Source organism: Gekko japonicus, unplaced genomic scaffold, assembly GCF_001447785.1.
Source record: "Gekko japonicus isolate JY-2015 unplaced genomic scaffold, Gekko_japonicus_V1.1 scaffold1379, whole genome shotgun sequence".
Taxonomy (NCBI): Eukaryota; Metazoa; Chordata; class Lepidosauria; order Squamata; family Gekkonidae; genus Gekko; species Gekko japonicus.
Genome location: NW_015163644.1, coordinates 242,961 through 259,821, shown reverse-complemented (window position 1 = coordinate 259,821; position 16,861 = coordinate 242,961). Strand labels below are relative to the sequence as shown.

At 43.7% G+C, this 16,861-nt stretch overlaps 1 protein-coding gene across 1 annotated transcript in view; it reads left to right on the top strand.

Annotated features, from left to right (window-relative positions):
- The window catches only part of RTTN (rotatin), a 143,398-nt gene that overhangs the window by 85,832 nt on the left and 40,705 nt on the right, over positions 1-16,861 (top strand). Inside the window, 4 exon segments of the mRNA XM_015407629.1 lie at positions 973-982; positions 4,448-4,507; positions 9,980-9,994; positions 11,047-11,245. Of these exon segments, the coding sequence (XP_015263115.1) occupies positions 973-982; positions 4,448-4,507; positions 9,980-9,994; positions 11,047-11,245 (284 nt within the window).

Below are 16,861 nucleotides of genomic sequence, written 5' to 3'. Positions count from 1 at the left end.
ACTGCCCGGAGGAGGGATAGGAGCCCTCAGCCAATTGAGGGAAGGGAAGCTAGGCTTTCTTTCTCTCCTTTGCAAAACAGGAAATAGGAGAGACTGGGCTGTTTTGCTTTTGTAAAAAAAAGAGAGAGAGAATGCTCCAATGGAAGCTGGAGAAGGCTGGCGCCGACTCTGGCCCTGCCCTCCTTGCGTCCTTCCTTCGCAGCGTCTTCGGCAAGGCTCTCCATGCCGGTGCACAGAGGGGCAGAAAGGTGTGCCGGCCATACACATCTTTTTAAAAAATCTTCAAAGAAAAAAAGGATATTGGGAACTTTTGAATTGCCGGGCCGGGGGGCAGGGTTGCTCTCAGGTCGCCTTCGAATCTCAGATCAGCTCACAGGCTGTGAGTCACAGCCAAGCCGTGCCACCCAGCTTCAAAGAAGGGGGGGAAAGGTCAGGCATGGGAACTGAAAAGCCGGGGAGGGCAGAGGGTAGTCCTGGCTTCTTCTCTTGGCAGGACTTCTCAGCTCTGTTATAGGCATGCAGCTTGCCATGGGAGCATGCACCTTTAAAAAAATGTTTTAAAATGTCTTTAAAAAGGGTTTCCAAGGGAAAATCTTGTGGGGCTGTCCCTTTAAAAAAGAGGGCGGAGCCCCAAATAGCCCCATCATAGCTATGGGCCTGGACTCAACAGTTTACAAGTGACTCATTACAGTGTTTAAGAACGTTCTGAAACTAAGTTTTAATAGTTACTGATAGTGACTCTAACCTCAAGGAGAGAGAGTTGTTCTTGTATGCATGCCTTGTGCTGTTGGCAGACACCCACCCACTTAATTCTCTCTTGACCACAGCATGTTTTCAGTCTGTTACATCTGTCTTGACTCCCCCCCCCCTTGAATTAGGTTGGTTTTCCCCCCTCTTATTGCCCTGTTACCTAAGGTACACTGAGCTTCTTTTTCCAAAAAAATAATGTTGGCAAATAACACCCCTCTAAAGATAGGCACAAGTGCTACTGTCTATAGGAGTAGCATGTAGTTGACAACTATTCTTAAAACAGGCATATAGGATCTTCAGCTTTGTCTGCCAACTTTCATATCAGCTTATTTTAAAGATGTTGCCACTTGTATTCGCAACAACCTCAATCCTGTCTTCTGCAGCCTTGCCTCTATTGTACTTATATGCTCATAGTAGAATACTGCCCTTGAATCGTAGTATGCCAAAAGCCCTCCTCTCTGGATATGAGTCTGAGTAGCATGCTCATCTGCATATATCTTTCCACCGTTGTCACTGGATATTATGAAGTAAAGTAATGGCTGATCAGACTACTGTACCTCATGCTGGGAAACTGCTTCTCTTTCCCAAATTCCTACTGCACTTCATGCAGGGAAGCTACTTTTCTTTCTCAAGTACCTTAAGACAGGATTGAGGCAGCATCCTTCATTCCAGCATTACAACATTTATCCTAACAGCTTGGATGGTTCACTTCTCATAGGGTCTTCTGTAAGAACTCATAACATCCTGCTTAACACCAGGAATTCTTGAACTGCTGAGTCCTGTGTGCTAAAATGAACATTTTTTTCTTGGTTTACTAGGTCTAATCACTGTGACCTTGTTAATGAGTTGTATATATTCTGTTTTAGAATATGTTCACCAGCTACACATATGGTCTCACTGTCAAGGCTTATGTAAAGGCTATGGTTCCTACTTGGAGCTGCCCATTATCTTCATCTAGGTGGAACCCTTTGAGGCTTTGTATGGTATATGCACGCATCGGTGTATCTGATCTTATCCATATGTCCCCTTTTCCCCAAAAAGCTGCTGCTGATGGCCAGGAATTGATTATGAAGATGCAATTGAAAAGGGTTAATCAGTGATGTGCTTCATATGTACATGCACAAATGCTCTCTGCCCAAGCACAAGGTCCTTTGATAGCAGCCAATAGAAATAGCTGATAAAGACATAATATGTCAATAGAAGAGATTGGAATTACTTTTCTTGGTTCTCATTCCTAGATCATTTCACCAGCACTATCTCTGGAGAATGCTGTGGAATTACAAACATCCACCTCTCCCCCTGCCAGTGTTATCCATGAAGTGCCTGTTAATCGGCTCATGGCTCAAGGTAAGGTGATCTTAAGAGCATGTATAAACGTATTAATTTGGAAGAAATTGTTGATTATGGCTGTGATCCAAAAATCCTCTTGCACATGTTTCAGGGTTTCTACAATGAAGTTTGCCTGCTACCCTCATTCATTCCTAACACAGGGCTTTTTTTCTGCGGGAATGCACTGGAACAGTGTTCCAGAATCTCTTCAGCAAAATTCTTTTTAAAATGTTTAAGAGTTCATGAGTTTTCAGTATACAGATTGAAAACTTCATTTTCCTCTTGAGAGTTCCGGCACCTCTTTTTTAAAAAACAAAAACAAAACCTGCCTAATAGAAACCCCATGCTTTGAAAACAAGGTTCTTACATTGTACCAGTAGGTAGACGCTGTGCAGATAAGGAAGACAGACACCATGTATGATGACCTTAACCCCCTTCCCTCAATTAGATGTAGGATTTTCCCTCTGGTTTTTTTTTTCCCCTTCTGACTGAGCAGCCCCTTTATATATTTGGTTTATTTCCTTATCTGAAGATATATGGCTGTCCCACCCTGTCACTTAATTGTATTTTGCTGCTGGGTCAGTGCAGAAACTTGAGGGAAGAGACAAGGTCACCTCTTTAATTTAAACTTCTGAAAATGGCACGTGGGAGGCTTTATAGCATTCAAAAATTTAAAAAAATATTTTATTCAACACAAAGGGGAAAAGGTCAGGTGAAATCAGGAGTAAAATGTCTGAGGTAAATCAGTAAGAACTCTGAGGTAACTTAATATTTTCACAAGTTTCAGAAGGCGGGAATATACTAACAAGCATCCAGATACCTTCTCTGAGCACACCAGGGAGCACTCCACTCTTTAAAGCTATCTTCCTTTCAACTGGGCAGTTCCTTTCAACTCTGACTAGAAGATCTATCCCTTTTCCTGGCCCGCATTGGGTGGGGGGTCTTCACTGAAGAAGAAGAGATTGAATTTATACCCCACCCTTCACTACCCAAGGGAGTCTCAGAGCGGCTTACAAACTCCTTTCCCTTCCCCTCCCCACAACAGACACCCTGTGAGGTAGGTGGGGCTGAGAGAGCTCTTGACAGAAACTGCTCTTTTTCAAGAACAGCTCTTATCAGAACTATGGCTTGCCCAAGGTCATCTAGCCAGGTGCAAGTGGAGGAGTGGGGAATCAAACCCGGTTCTCCCAGATTAGAGTCCGTGCACTTAACCACTACACCAAACTGGCTCTCCCCTGATCCACCCTCTCCACTGATCCACCCTCTCCTCCTTGCCAACCTTCCCAATCCTCAGTCAGAGCTAACCAATCAGACACTAACCAATCAAATCCCTTGGAGCAGCCTGTCACTGAAGGGTCTCTGGCTCTGTGAGGCATTAACCCTTCACAGTCCTTTACATGTTTACACAGCACTTATGAGCTTTTAAAGTACAGTCCTTAACACAGTGGCTTAACTAGAAGGAATTAAGTGGTTTATTGAAAATAAAAATAAATCGGTGATGAAAAACTAAAATGAAGAATAAAAAGGAATTACAGGCACAGTGGAGAAATGAACTGAATACTTTGCAAACAGAGCTATTGAATACCCAATAATAAAAAAATAGGAATAAAAGCAAATGGTTGTATGGTAATACAACCTATGACATCCTATTTTTAGCCTCCTTAAACACCTTTCTGTCCTTTCAAATTAAAAAAAGCTTCATTCCTTAAAATATACTAGGCATATAAAGCACTTCCCTTGGATTTATTGGACATTTTTCCTTGCCACATTGTAGCCTGCTTTTAAAGCTCTGTGATTGGGGGGAGGCTGGGGAGAATAACAAAGTCTTGTTATGTGCTTTGAAAGTTTTTAGTGCACCTTTCAGCATTAACATTGTCACAAATTGTACCCTAAACTTCTACTTTCTTCCTGTTTTGGCCATTTCTGTTACCCAAACATCTTGTCTAGTGTACCACTCCCTACATCTAATCTGCATGTTTATCTTTGGCCTTCCGTACAGGCACTCATGGGACTGCATCTGTGCAGGCCTGCTGTTGGAGAAGAACTTCTAGCTTAAAATCATTAGGGGGTGCTGTGTGCTGGAGTCAAAGGCCATTCCCACCCAAAGGTCACGTGCTCCAGGACTGCTGTACCTCCTTCCCTAGTTCCATAGTTCCGCTCGCCGCCTTCATCAGTTCCAAGAAGTTCCTCAGAACTGCCATCTAAATGGTTGAAGTCTTGGTCAAAGCATTAAGATCAGTATTCAGAACTGAAGCAGCACTGTCCAGCCCCAGTACCATCACTGCCATTCATACATTATCCAGGAGATTTTGCATCCACCAAAAACACCTTCCACATGCAAAGTCACCTCCCTTGTTCTTCTTTGAAGGTGAATTACAGCCTGAACTAGAGACACCATCAGTTCTGCCACCAGCCAGTTCTGAGGTGGGTTTGTCGGTTCTGTGGCCTCCTTGCCCATTCTTTATGTCCCCAGCTTACTTGGCTGAGTGGGGAGATTGTTATGGACCGGCATCGAAATCAGCCCCAGGGCATACCAACCAGTTTCCTGCCCAGAAGTCTGTTCCATCAGCCACAGTGTCGAAAAGGCCCCCATCCACAGTTCCGGTCAGAAGTAAAAGTGGAGGAAGTGGTCCAAGGGTCCGAGGCTGGATCCAGTGTGACATTAAAACTGAGTACTGATGCAAGGGTGGGGGAATTGACATCTGTTTCTCCCACCAAAAATCTAAAAATGTACAGTGAGCAAATGCTGAGAATGGCACAATCATTAGATTAGAAGGTGGCCGTGTCAGATCACCTTCCAAAGGGCAAGATCCTGGGCCAGTTGTATTCCACCTCTCCAGGAGTGAGGTTTCCAGTGTTGGAAAGCCTTCTGGAAAATATCCAGGAATTGTGGCACAAACCAGCTTCCATCCCAGCAACATCCTGGTATATGGTTAGGAAGGACACTGCTCCCTTGTCCACACATTGTCCACCATCCTCACTTATTACTAAGGAGATGCAGCCTAGAGGTTGCCATGCTTATTATGCAGCCCCAACAGATAGAGGGCAGGAAAATCCATGCGCTGGGGAGGAAGATTTACTCATCATTGGCTTTAGATCTGTGTGTGTGTCAAATTACCAGGCAATAATGGCAGGCTATCAGCTCTACCTTTGGGAAAAACTTACCTCATACTTAGAGCTGATTCCCAAAGATAGAAGAGGATTGGCCAAACTCCTTCAGACCAAAGCGATCAGTCTGTCTAGGCAACAGATCAGTGCGGACAGACATAGAGCGGACGCTGCAGCTAAGTCTATGGCTACATTACTGGTAGTTAGGAGGCATGCCTGTTAGCGATTGACAGCTTTACCAGTGGAGACCAGACAGAGGGTCGAAGACCTGCTTTTCAAAGGCCCTTGAGAGTTGGACTATAAGGAAGGCCGAGCGCCGAAGAATAGATTCTTTTGAACTATGGTGCTGGAGGAGACTCTTGAGAGTCCCTTGGACTGCAAGAAGAACAAATCAGTCAATCCTCAAAGAAATCAACCCTGACTGTTCCCTGGAAGGCCAGATAATGAAACTGAAGCTCAAATACTTTGGCCACCAAATGAGAAGGGAGCACTCACTGGAGAAGACCCTGATGCTTGGAAAGATTGAAGGTCAAAGAAGACGGGGACGGCAAAGGATGAGATGGTTAGACAGTGTCATCGATGCAACGAACATGAAGTTGAGCCAACTTCAGAGGACGGCAGAAGACCGGAAGGCCTGGAGAGAGCTCGTCCATGGGGTCGCGAAGAGTCGGACTCGACTGTGCGACTGAACAACAACAAATGCCAGGTGGCCGATACCACTCTAGATAATTCCTTACTAGAATTAGAAGAGGAATTAGTTGCCCTTTTAGAAAAGGGGGCAATCAAACCAGTTCAGAATCCAGATTCCCCAAAGGACTTCTATTCCTGTTTTTTCCTCGTGGATGAAAAGGACAGGGGGTGTAGGCTGAAACGTTATCAGTTACAAAGTTCCAAATGGTGTCTTTAGTATCTGTTCTACTGTTATTAAAATAATGTTTATGGTTCAGAGTTCTTGATCTCAAGGATGCCTGCTTTCAAGTATCTATTAATGAACAGTATTGTAGGTTTTTACGTTTTCATTACAAAGGTCAAGTCTACCAGTACTGGGTGCTGCCCTTTGGGTTTGCTACAGCCCCTAGAGTTTTTACCAAGTGCATAGCGCCTGTGGTCACATACTTGCGCCCTACTTGACAATTGGTTACTGGTAGCTTCATGTAAGGATGAGTTACTTACCCACCTTAGTCTAATCTTTCAGACCTGTGAGAACCTTGGCTTAGTTGTAAATTGGAAAAAAGTCCTAATTGACCCCTGCCAAAGTGGTCCACTTTATTGGGACAGTACTAGATTCAGTGGCTACAAGGGAGTTCCTCCCCACAAAAAGAATTTGGGCCACATAGGGAATGATTGTGTCTTTCAACAGGTGTAGGTTTCAGAAAGCTACCTCTATAGAAATAGTTAGGACTTATGGTCTCAACTACAGCCATTCTTCCCATGGCTAGGCTGCACATGTCCCTGCTTCTGTTGTGATTCTTGGCACAGTTCAAACCCTCTTACCACTCATAGCATAAAAGGTTTTCTGTTCCCAGATGGGTCCTTAGGTACCTTGAATGATGGGCATGTTAGCCAAATTGCCTTATATTGTTAATAAGCTTGGGGAATTATGATTATTAAATGGCAATACGCATAAAATATGGCATCATAACCTGTGTATACGGGAGTCAGAATTCCCAGAGCCCGTGAATAGAGGCAGAGACAGTGTTGCTAAATAATGATTTCTTTACTAAATGTTCTTCAAGCGTACAATCAATAATCAAACATTCACACACACCATACAGGAATACAGAGTTGAAAAGATAGCAGTGTTTGCATGAGCAGAAAATGTCGTTGAGGGGTGATACTTTACCTGTCCGATTAGATGCTAGGATCATGCAACGAAAAATAAAACACATTAAGGGGGAAGGGATCATGAGTTGATCAGCAATACACATGGACTGATTCCAAACTGGCTGAGAATGGAACCAACAAGGTAGGGTGGGGTTAGGAGAGGAAGAAGCGAGAGGCAAGAGAGTGAACTCAGGGAGAACTCTCCTTAAATACCTAAAATGTGACCTGAGACAAAAGTCTCATGTGGTCACCTGATTCCCAGCAAGTACTAAGAAAAAACTTAAGTTCTGGATGGGACATAAAGGAATTAATAGTTGGGCAATTGAGAATAAATGGTCGGCAGGGAGTGAGCCCTCTGGGGGAAGGGGGTGGGGCAAAGGAGAGAATGAATAGAACCAATCACATTGCAGGGCCAGTGCTTCGTATTAACAATCAAATACTTGACAGCAGCATTATCTGGATCGGTGACCGGAAGGCTGGATTGTTGCTATTGTTTGCAGTTGGGCACATACTTTTGTTTGAGGCAGTTTCAGGAAGGAGAGGAATGTGTGATTTTCCAGGTGAAAACACATGGGGGGGGGATGATGCGTGATGGAGGGAAGGTTCCCTCATGGCTTCTGTTCAGGAACATCTGTCCTTTACCAGAGCATGGCTTCTTTTCTGATCTGCTGCTGTCTCTGCGTGCATGGAGGACAGGGCTGCTGGTCTGCATTCTCATGCTTGGGGTGGATGCAGGAGTTCAGTGGCAGAAGGCTTCTGTAGTCCTGGATCCACATCTGGCTTGGCATATTACTTAGGTTCAAGGCTCCCCTTGGCTATAATGTACATTTCATAGTCCAGCATCGGGCACTTCACTAGGGCTATAGTTCTGTCCATTTCCCTGGCACACAATGTTCACAGTCCAGCAAGGCAGTCATATTAAAGAGTCTTTAATAATGCCATCTGAAGTGGCTGCATGGCAACAGGCACACAATGACGATTTGAGGCACGGCCTACCATTTGGCCTGTTGCAGGACACAGCTATCCCAATGGAACTACATACAGTTAGAAGCATAGTTTGTTTCCCAGTCTCAGAGTTTAAGGTAAAGGTAAAGGTTCCCTTGCTCGAAAGCCAGTCGAATCCGAGACTAGGGTTGCGGTGCTCATCAAAGCTGAAGAGCCAGCGCTGTCCGAAGACGTTTCCGTGGTCATGTGGCCAGCATGACTAAACACCAATCTACTTGCAATTTCTTGCTTTTGAACTGCTAGGTTGGCAGGAGCTGGAACTAGAGATGGGAGCTCACTCCATCATGCAGCACCTGGGTCTCGAACTGCTGAACTACTGACCTTCCACAGCCTGCAGTTCAGCATCTTAACCACTTGAACCACCGCAGTTTAGCCAGTATAAATTTGAAGTAGAGGAAGAAGGAGGCCATCTTAATTTTTTATATTGTATCTCATCAGAATTGATGCATGGCAAGTGAGGCCTGCTTTCGATTCTGGAGCCTAATTCAAGGGTCAATGAGATTGGGAGATGGTCAGTGCGGTCATTAATGCAAAATCTGGTAATACAGTCTCTCAGCTCAAGGGAAGAAATAGCATAGTCTACCACACTACATCCTTAAGAACATAACATAAGAACAGGCCAAAGGCCCATCCAGTCCAACACTCTGTAGCACACAGTGGCCAGAAATACCAGTGCCATCATGAGGTCCACCATCCTTGAGAAGAGGCAAATGTAAAGGCTACATTAGGGTCTAGATGGGGGGATCCATTCAAGACACCGAGATTCAGTTAGTACATAGATCTACTAGCAGGTGACCTGCCAGATTAACAGTAGAATCTTTGGAGGTAGTGGAGTAGAGTCTAAGTCTTCCCAACTCAGTAAAACACTTGATTGTTCATTACTGGAACCGATTCTTGCGCTAAAATCCCCTAAAAGTAATAACATCACCCTGGGGTGTTTTGCAACTATCTTGCTTAGGAACTCCTTTAGCATACTCCAATGGCCTAAAGTAGAGTTATCAACAACCAAGGGTGGAACATAAACATTAATCAATAGAAACTGAAATTCTTTAAAAGACACATAAAAAGGCTTGGGCCAATGGTGAGCAATTATCCAATTGTAGAACAGTAAAATTCGTTGAATCTTTGAACAAGCCGCAGGGACCTGCCCTAGGTCGACCCTTCAAATTCAGTTTCCAAGCTGGTAATGAGTAGGCAGTAAAGTTGTTAATTGAAAAGTCCCTTAAGGACCAAGTCCCTTTCCCTCGGCCTCAGATATGTACCAAATAGTATGGCACGATACTTCTCTAACTTGGTGATCCCGCTGGAATGCAGAGCCTTTATGCTAGCCAGATTTAATGTTTTCCCCTCATCTTGCATTTCAGGTAGATACAGAGGTATCCCGAAATGTGATAGAATTTGTAATTGCTCATCTGGAGAACCTGATACCTTAGATCACATCTTATTATGCTGTCCCCTCCACTCACATCTTCGATCACTTTGGATTAAGCCCATACTGTCTAGGATTAACTCTGAAAATGCAATTAGGTACCTTTTAGCTGATGAGTCACCCAAAGTTACTGCACAGATTGCTGAATTCTGGACTAAGATTTTGGCAGAATGGAGTTTTAAAAAAATATTGACGTGTTTTAAGAAGGCAGGTATAATGATACCTGGTGAAGTAACTTATTTATTGTCTTATATGCCAATCAAGGTATTGTACTGTATTGTACTGTTAGAAGCACCCTCACTTGTTTTTCAGATATCCTGCAAGGTCACTCTACTCTTACTCAAACAGACAACACAACACCAATGTATTACATAAACAAACAGGGTGGCACAGTTTCCAGACAACTCTGTTACAAGGCTGAACTAATCTGGAGCTGGGCAGTAGCTATTTGTACCAATTTAAAGGAGTTTCATATAGCAGGAACAGAACATTGAGGCAGACTCTCTGAGCTGTACTGGATCTGCTAGCCATGAGTGGTCCCTCAAGGATGTCCATTTGGACCCTTTTTTTTTTTGCCCAGTGGGGTTCACCCACTATCAGCCTTTTCACTACCCAGTACAACACCAAAGCCCCAAGCTTTCATTCCTTGGCGGGTGCCAACACACGGTCCTTTGGGGATGCGTCCAAGATTTTTTGGCAAGGAACGCTTTTGTATGCTCCACCCCATCCCACTGATCTCCAGGGTGTTAGGGAAGAATGCAATGGATGGCACAGACTGCATATTTATAGCCCCGTTCTGGCCCTGACAGATTTGGTCCTCCACTCTGACAGAGCTTTTGCAAGGCAATTGGATCAGGTTCCCAAGCAACCCAAACCTAATCAGTGTGGGGCCGGTGTTACATCATGACATGGCCCGGTTGTATCTCACAGGTGGAGGATACAGGGAAGGTGCTAATTTTATCCCCAGCTTTGCAAGATATTCTGTTGCAGGCAGATAAACCTGCCACTAGGAGGCTGTATAGTATCAAGTGGGAGATCTTTTCGGCATGGTGTGCAGATAAGGGATTTCACCTGAAACTGCTGAGTTACCTGGTTTCTGTGCAGGCAAAAATTCCCTCCCTCCTGCCCCACTGTGAGCTTGTTTGTTGGTCAGGCTTCCAGTGGCTCAGGGGGAACTGAGGGAAGGAGGTGCAACAGTGCTGGAGCACATGACTGTTCAGGCAGGAACAGCCTTCAGCTCCAGTGTTCAGCGTCCCCTAGTGGTTTGAAGCTAGAAGTTCCTCTCTGACAGCAGGCCTGCGTAGATGCAGTCCCATACGTGCCTGCACAGGAAAAACTCGATGAATATCAGTTACAGGTAAGTGCAACCCTGTTTTCTCTGTCCCAAAGGAAAATAATTCCACTCTGGCAACAGCAGCTGACATTTTTGTGAAAGTAGACTGTACAATGGCTCTTATAAAGTTTCATATAACAAGTGAAACTGACAGACTTCTTTAGTTATGTCCAGGTTTGGAATGTACTCCATTGCTTTATGTAATTTGTACTTTATCTCAAAGTAAGCACACTTTGAAAATGCTTCTTCTTTGAACTTTGTGTTCTAGGGCAGAGTGACACCACCACAACACCATCCTCAAGTCCATACGATTCCACACGGTCCACCATTAGACCTAATCAGTGTGCTGTGGTCACACCCCCTCTTATTTCAGCTGTGTGTGGCTTACTGGATAACCTGCTGCTTGTCACTCCAAAAGACACTGGGATTGTTCTTCTGCAAGCACAAACACTAACTGCTCTCAGTAGGTAAGCGATCAATAACTACTGAGGTTATAAGCAGACAGCAGCCTGAAAAGGACAAATGCTGCCCAAAGCTTTGTTACAGATATTGATCAACTGTTGAGTGTTATGAGAATTCAAAATGATATATATTTTTTAATTAGGCTAGCTGACTCACTGTGTGTTTTTACAAGAAAGGAGAACTGATTTGGAACCTCTAACAGTAAAGCTGCTTTGTTCTGTTTAGGGTTTCTCACAAGTGACAAGTAGCTAGTTTCTTATATGGGCCTATCAAGCAGACGTATATGTCAAGACACCAAATCCAGTGCTTGTGCATGGAAAGGATATGTGTTTATGCAACAGTCCCACAACACGTAATTTCTTAAGATGGATTGGACTAATGTCTTAAAATGTGACATTTTGCATAAATTGGCAGTTACATTCATGCAAACCTTTCAGGTCTCTCTGTGTGTGTATGTATGTAGTGAAAGAAAAGCTTTTACTATATAATGGACTTAGGAATGTGGTTATATTATATTGTTCTACAAATACAAGAGGGAAAAATGTCTTGCTAGATTAGAAGATTCTGTCCACTAACACAATAGCCAAGCATCCTGGTAGAACTGCTGTAATATAGTGGTATAGTAGGAACTGCAAGACTCCTAGGCAGAGGGAGAACTGAGCCAGCTGGGCTGGGAGAAAGAACCCAAGAAAGAGCTGCTGGGAATATGAGTGGTTTTGAGAGAGCCAGTTTGGTGTAGTAGTTAAGTGTGCGGACTCTAATCTGGGAGAACCGGGTTTGATTTGCCACTCCTCCACTTGCAGCTGCTGGATGACCTTGGGCAAGCCATAGTTCCATCAGAGATGTTCGTAAAAAAGCAGTTTCTGTCAGAGCTCTCTCAGCCCCATCTACCTCACAGGGTGTCTGTTGTGGGGAGGGAAAGGAGTTTGTAAGCTGCTCTGAGACACTGAGTGAAGGGCGGAGTATAAATCCAATCTCTTCTTCTTTTGTTGTTGTGTTTTTTGCCTTTCCTAAACTGCTAAATTACTGGGGAGCATTAACTGAGGTTGCTTTGTGAGAAGACAGTGTTGGAGGCTGATTGGTGGAGAGTGGTATTTTTATCTGGTCTGTTACTCATTGAGCAAGGTCTGTTTGTCTGGAGCTGATTGCAGCCCCACCTTTTGCTGCTGCTGTTGGGAGGCAGGGGCTGCAGGCCTATGAACTGTAAGGCTCCTCCTAGGCAGAGGCATGAACCCTTGGTGCAAGCTAAATGGCAAGAATCAAAGGGCTCTTAGCCTGTGGTTCTTAGCCTGGGTATCAGGCCTGAGGGTGCTGCATCACTCTAGATACCTTTAAGCCACTAACCAATTATGAAGGTAGAAAGCCAGCAGGGGAGCAGGGGCTATCCATTGTTTTCCAGAGAGTGCCACATGTACAAGTATCTACCCACTGGGTGGAAATCATGGGTGTTTGCTCGCTGCATGGAGCTTGTGGCTTTTAAGGAGCAGGTTTGTTCCCTTAGAGCTAGGGTTGCCAACCTGGAGAAGCTGAGGCAGAGAGAGGGGTTTGGGGAAGAGACCCTCAGGGACTTAACAGAATAGTCCCGTACCTGCTGTTGTGGAGAGTGAGAGTCTTGAGGTCGGAGGAGTCAGTCTAAGGAGGAGAGATGCGATCCTGTAGAAGGGACCCCTTCCTTGGGTGACAGACCAATATCCTGTTGTACTGAGGATACCCCTGGGGGGCTGGAGGGAAGTGTGCTTCTGGTAGTGGATGATTTGATATAATATAGAGAATGGGGTCTGTGACAGGCATTTTGACCATATGGTGACTTGCCTGCCTGGTGCAAATGTTGTGGACATCACATACACATTGTCTAGAAAAGGTTGATAGCACTGGAGAGGAATCAGCAGTCATGGTGCATGTTGGCTCAGTGACATTGGGAAATGTAGTTGTGTGGTCCTGGAGGAAATATTTAGGTTATTAGGCAGAAAGTTAAAGGCCAGGACCTCAAAGGTAGCATTCTCAGAAGTACTGCCGGTTCCCCATGCAGGGCTAGAGGGCTAAGAGATCTTCTGGCACGCATGCGTGCATTCTGCCTTTGCTCTCTCAGCTGTTGTCTTCTTACATTCCTGAGCCTGGTTACAGGTGGAGGCGAGTCTGATGATGAATTACTGGGCTGCAGCAGAGACTGATCCCTTGCAGGTGTTCCCTGGGAGGCTCTATCCTCCTCACCACTTAGATAGCTTTCAGCTACAGGATCCAGTCTTTGCCTTTCTGCTGCAGTACTGTCCTCAGGAGCCTGTTCAGGGTCCTCAGGAGCCTGTTCAGGGGCATCAGCAAAGGCAGGCATGACATCAGCAGGGGCAGGCATGACACAAGGGAGGTGAGGGTTGCTGGAGAGGGAAACATAGGTGTCTATTTGCTAATACTAGAAGTCTCTGAACCAAGATGGGGGAGCTGGAGTGCTTGGTGTTCAGTGACAATTTAGATATTGTAAGCATCTCAGAAACATGGTGGAATGGGGAAAATCTATGGGATGCAGTCATTCCTGGGTACCAGTTCTATAACTAATGGAGAGATCAATGCAGTTCTTTGATCTGAAAATTTGGGGCAGTCAAAAAGAATATGATCCACAGAATCAATTCTGTTGTTGCCACAATTGCAGAGTCTTATCTGAATATGAAATTCCATTGGATCTTCCTAGCAGCACCTCTGAAGGTAGGGCTTTCAGACATGCAAGCATGAATGCCCTTTTACACTTTGGAAGAGTTAGCTCAGATAGATAGTTTGGCATTTTTGTTGGATGAAAAATGCCTACTGAAAAAGATGAACGCGCTCTGTGAGCTCTAATCCACATACTCTCATAATCAATGTCCCTCAGACATCTTCTGATGATGTCTATTCATTGTTTCTGTCATATCATGCCCAAACATGATAATTTATGATCCACTAATCTGTCCCAGTCATTTGTGATGGTCCAACTTGACTAGTCCAAGGAGGCTTGATTCTGGGTTTGATTTTAGGATCCTGATTTTCAGATTGAATGCTGTGTCCCAGGTCTTTGCTTCAAAGTACATCTCCCCAACTTTGGCTCTCAGAGCTAATCCGGATACATATCTAGGTATTCCCAAAATATTATATAGGAATCTCAATAGTGATCTGTTGATATTGTCTGTTACTGCTCTTATCCAAACCCTGGCAGCATATAACATCTGCCTGGAGACTTTAGCATTAAAAACTTTAACTGTCACAGGAACATATTGGCCATCAGATGAGTAATAAAATCTTGAGATGGCCTTCCCAATACTCATAGCAACTCTTAAAACAGAGTTCAAGTGTACCTTCCGAGAAAGGCTTATTTGAAAAAAAATAACTCCTAGATATTTGAAATGGATTGATCTGCTACTGAATACTTGTACTTCTTTAACCCCCCGGGGTTTTTTTTTACTGAGAATAATAACCTTCGACTTAATAACATTAATAGTTAAGCCCTTGTTGGAACAGTACTCCGAAAACGAATCTATAAGCTTTCGTAGGCTAACCACAGATCTTGACAGAAGAGCAGTATCCATCTGCATATAAAAGGGTAAATTAACATGAGTCAGGCCAGGTGAGTGAAATTCTTCTCAAGAAATATGAGAACTTAAATCATTGAGATATAAGTTAAATAACAATGGAGCAAGGATACATCCTTGCTTGACTCCTTTACTCAATGGAATAGCCCTGGTCAGTTCACCAGATGGGCCACATCTCACCTGGGCTTTAGGCTGATCATATAGCTGTTGGATCAGAAAAAGGAGACAGTTATCAATAGATGATTTATTAAATTTGACCCATAATCTTTGCCTAGGCACTGAGTCAGAAGTGCTCTGAGATCCATAAATACCATCTTTTGAGTTGGTAAATTTGTCTACAATAAATTGAAGAGTATGGCAGAGGTCAACTGCACTAACTCTTATACGGAATCCAACTTGCTCTCGACCCAGTTTGGCTTCATCCTCAGTCCAGACAAGTGACTTCTCATATAGCAAAGAAGCATATAATTTCCCCACCACTGATAGCAAACTTATGGGCCGATAACTATTTGGGTCAGTTTGTTGTTGTTCAGTCACACAGTTGAGTCCGACTCTTTGTGACCCTATGGACCACATCATACCAGGCCCTCCTGTCCTCCACCCCAGAGCTTGCCCAACTCCATGCCCGTTGCATCAATAACACTGTCTAACCATCTCATCTTCTTTTACCATCAATCTTTCCGAGCATCAGGGTCTGTTAGATCACCTTTTTTATAGATAGGGACTATTGTTGCATGTTGCCAAGAGGTGGGCATAATTCCTGTCTCATTGATTTGAGTAAATATCAATGCCAGAATCTCTGCCCCGCCAGTTGGCATTTGCTTTAAACCACTTTGCAGGTATCAAGTCAGGTCCTGGTGCCTTGCCAGATTTCATTTGAGATATTAAAATTTAATTTTCTAATACTGTAAAAGGGGGCTATTTCTGAAGCTTTGGAGGAAGGACCATTTGGGCAAGGATACTTTCAGCAGATGGTGTGACAAAGAAGGCCTTGAAATGTGCCTCCCAGCAATTAGCAGAGATATAACAGGGAAGTGAGGATCTAGTATTTAGCTCATTTGCAGTCATATGCCAAAAGATTTTAAAATGTTTTTGTTTGGAAGCCCAAATTAAACATTGCCATGATACAACTAAAAGCAGCTCTTTTTTGTTTTTAATAAGCATTCTAAATTCACGTTTCAACAATATCAGTTTGAGTATACTTCTGTCATTGCATAATTTGAATTGCCGATGCATGTAGCGAATTTCTCTTTTAAATGCCCTACAATCAGTATCAAACCAATTATCCTTTTTGCCCAGGCCTTGCAGATCCTTGATCAGACCATAAGATGTATATAATGGTTAAAACAGTTTTATCAGTTCACTCATTACAAATAAGTCCTTCTCCAGGGAAGAACAAGTGGAAGTTTTAGCCTTAAATTGACAGGCTTTAGGACTGTTTAAACAGTTGACTTCCTTCATAATACCATTGTTCCAATGCAGTGGTCTAAGTCTATTATGATTCTGGCTTAACTGAAGAGGGATAGCAGATGGAAGAAAGTTTTATTGTGAGGTATTTAATATTAACTGCAAAGGTAAATGATCACCACCCATATATTCTGTTGTCTCCAATAAGTCAATCAGATTGAACAAACTATAGGTGATACTATAAAATAATGACACTGGTGCCACACTGATTGATAAGTCTAAAATCCCCCTTGCTGTTGACCGGTGAGCAACCATTAACAATTGAGAGCTCATTGTTAGTAATTGGAGAGGCTAATCTCTTCCCACCACGGTGATCTTAATATCTCTCAATCTTCTTGGCTCCAGGAAAAAGCTACTTATCAACTGATTTTTGAAAATTTTAAAGAAAAGTTCTTCATAGGTTGTACCAGTCCAAGCATTAAAATCACCAGCCAACATGTTCTTATGTCAAAATGTGATCTAGGAAGTTCCCCAGCCCAACCGAGTGTTGACTGCAAGTGGGTGCAATGCTTCTATGCTTAGTCTTCCTTCTGGATAAATCATAACTACTTCTGGTTTTATTATCAACCAAGAACACAAGATTTCACCACTGCTAGCCGT